General features: G+C 47.4%; 1 protein-coding gene across 1 annotated transcript in view; it reads right to left on the reverse strand.

Moving 5' to 3' along the window:
- Nucleotides 1–1,163: 1,163 nt before the first annotated feature.
- pde9ac (phosphodiesterase 9ac) overlaps nucleotides 1,164–2,500 on the reverse strand; it is a gene marked incomplete at both ends in the record, with an annotated part of 22,172 nt that continues 20,835 nt past the window's right edge. Inside the window, 2 exon segments of the mRNA XM_080855283.1 lie at nucleotides 1,164–1,214; nucleotides 2,263–2,358. Coding sequence (XP_080711409.1) covers nucleotides 1,164–1,214; nucleotides 2,263–2,358 — 147 coding nt within the window.

A 2,500-nucleotide genomic window follows, 5' to 3' on the forward strand; every position in this document is an offset into this window, starting at 1 on the left:
ATCAGGTCAAAGACAGGTCAGAGGTCAAAGGTGACGTCTCCCTCGTGTGCCCGTAGAGGAGACTGGGTCCCCACTAGTTCAGTCCCTGGGTGGGCACTCAGGCGTAGCGCCCCCTTCAGACTCGCACTGGTACCACAGGAAAAGACAAGTCTTAAAAGGACAGCCGCTTTCCGCTTGTGAATCGCATTAGAAAATGGGATCCCTGTAACAGAAGAGGAATGAGTGTCAGGTGTATTGTTCTGTGGAGTGTGGCCAGGTCCAAGGATGTGTCAGAAACAACAAACTCAAGAAGTGATAAGATGAAAGATATTGCCAATCCACCTAAAAAAAATCTGCAAGGAGAGAAATATTGTGGTAATTCACACAAAAGACAAACACACCAAAAACACACACACACACACACACACACACAGATCAACCTCTTTGTGACAACAGAAACACACACACACACAGATACATCTCTTTGTGACAGCAAACATATTCCCACTGACATGTTACAATATCAAAGGCATTTTAATTATTAAAGAGCATATATAATAGCTTTTTAATGAGTTCATCGTGTCAGATAATGATGGAGATTATTATCAAGGAGTCGTGTAATGAAGAGTGTAAATGAGACCATCAGTAGGCTGAACGATTTATTGCATTTGCGATTAAAATCGCGATATGGTCAAACGCGATTTTCTAACCTCAATGTCCGCTAAATGAAGCTAAAATGAAGATGCTAAATTTGGCACACAATGTTTAAAAAGTGCAAAGTCATGCTTGTGTTTTTACTTACAATGACTTTGTTTAAATTACTTGAATGCACAGTGAAAATGAAAAGAAGTCGCATATAAATGCAAATAAATATAGTCGCAATCGGGGATATTGGGGGAAAAGATCGCAATTCGATTATTTTCCCAAATTGTTCAGCCCTAACAATCAGGGCTCAGGCTCCTGTCTTAGAGAAGATTGTGAGCTGTCACAAAGATGGGTGCTCAAGGGCTACAGCAGATATCTGTGGAGAGGAGAGGGAAAGAGAAAAGAGGAGAGGAAAAGAGAGAGCGAGAGAGAGAGAGAGAGAGAAAGAAGAGAGAGAGAGGATAGGTCACTCTGCACACCACAACCAGCAGAACTCGTACTTACACTCTCACCACAAAGCACCTTGCAGCTCGCAAAGCTTACTTCTTCTTCCCTCCTAGTGACATATTCTCAGTTTTTTTCGTCAGGGCCTCATTGAACAAAAGACACACCTTTATGTTAGCACACGGCGAGAGAGAGAGAGAGAGAGAGAGAGAGAGAGAGAGAGAGAGAGGGGGGGGGGAGAGAGAGAGAGATGGAGAGAGAAAGAGAGACAGAGAGAGTGGGAGAGAGAGGGGAGGGAGAGAGAGAGAGAGAGAGAGAGGGGAGGGAGACAGAGAGAGAAAGTGGGAGAGAGAGAGTGAGAGAGGGAGAGAGAGAAAGGGGAGAGAGAAATGAGAGGGAGGGAGAGACGGAGAGAGACAGAGAGAGAGAGAAATAGCGACAGAGAGAGAGAGGGGAGAGAGAGAGAGAGAGAGAGAGAGAGAGAGAGAGGGGAGGGGTGGGGGGTGATGATCTGGCCCTATCCCCTGTTTAGACCTGACTGGCTGCACATGGAACCTGCACATTTCCCTCTCTGTCTGCTTGAGAACACTGACCCCTGGTGGCTCAGCTCAGCAAGTGCTAATCCTCCCACAGCACCTCACTCCCCGGCTCTGATATCTCATGACGTGGAATCATGGTGAATGTGCAAGCTCAGGGTGAGTGTGTGGGTTAACCTTGACAAGTCCTAGAAGATTCTAGAAGATTCTGGTTAATGTTTTACTGCAAGTCACCAGCAAAACTAGCCTGTAACCTAACTAGCAGTTATCGGCAGCCTGTGCAGACGTCTCCAGCTCACTGGCTCACGTGCCACAGGTTACAAAAATCAGAAGGTGAAATGCGCAAAATGATAAATGCTGCTTGTTGACTTGTGTGTGTTTGGGTGTGTGTCTGTGTGTGTGTGTGTGTGGGGGGGGGGGGGACACATCAATGGAACAGAGAGAAAGTTACAATGGGCCAGGGGCATAAGGGGGTAACAAAGAATGGGACAACATATGAGGTGGGGGGTACGAGGGAGGCAAACAACAGAAAGGAGAAGGGGGGGGGGGGGTTTTGTTTGGGGGGGGACATGACAGAGAGGAGGTTGTACCTCGGAGAGAGAGAGAGAGGAGAGGAGGTTGTACCTCGGAGAGAGAGAGAGAGGAGAGGAGGTTGTACCTCGGTCATGGCGTCATCGATCTGCTTGAGCTCCTCGTAGTGATCGCGTGAGTCCCTCAGAGGCTGAACCATGATCTCCTCGATCTGAGGGAAGAGCTGAGACACACACACACACTGAAGACCGTCACCAACACACACACACAACCACTTAAGACCGTCACCAACACACACACACACACAACCACTTAAGACCGTTGATAACAAGCACACACATGGTTAAGACCAACACCAGCAAACA

Source organism: Sprattus sprattus (genome assembly GCF_963457725.1).
Source record: "Sprattus sprattus genome assembly, chromosome: 17".
NCBI classification, from domain to species: Eukaryota; Metazoa; Chordata; class Actinopteri; order Clupeiformes; family Clupeidae; genus Sprattus; species Sprattus sprattus.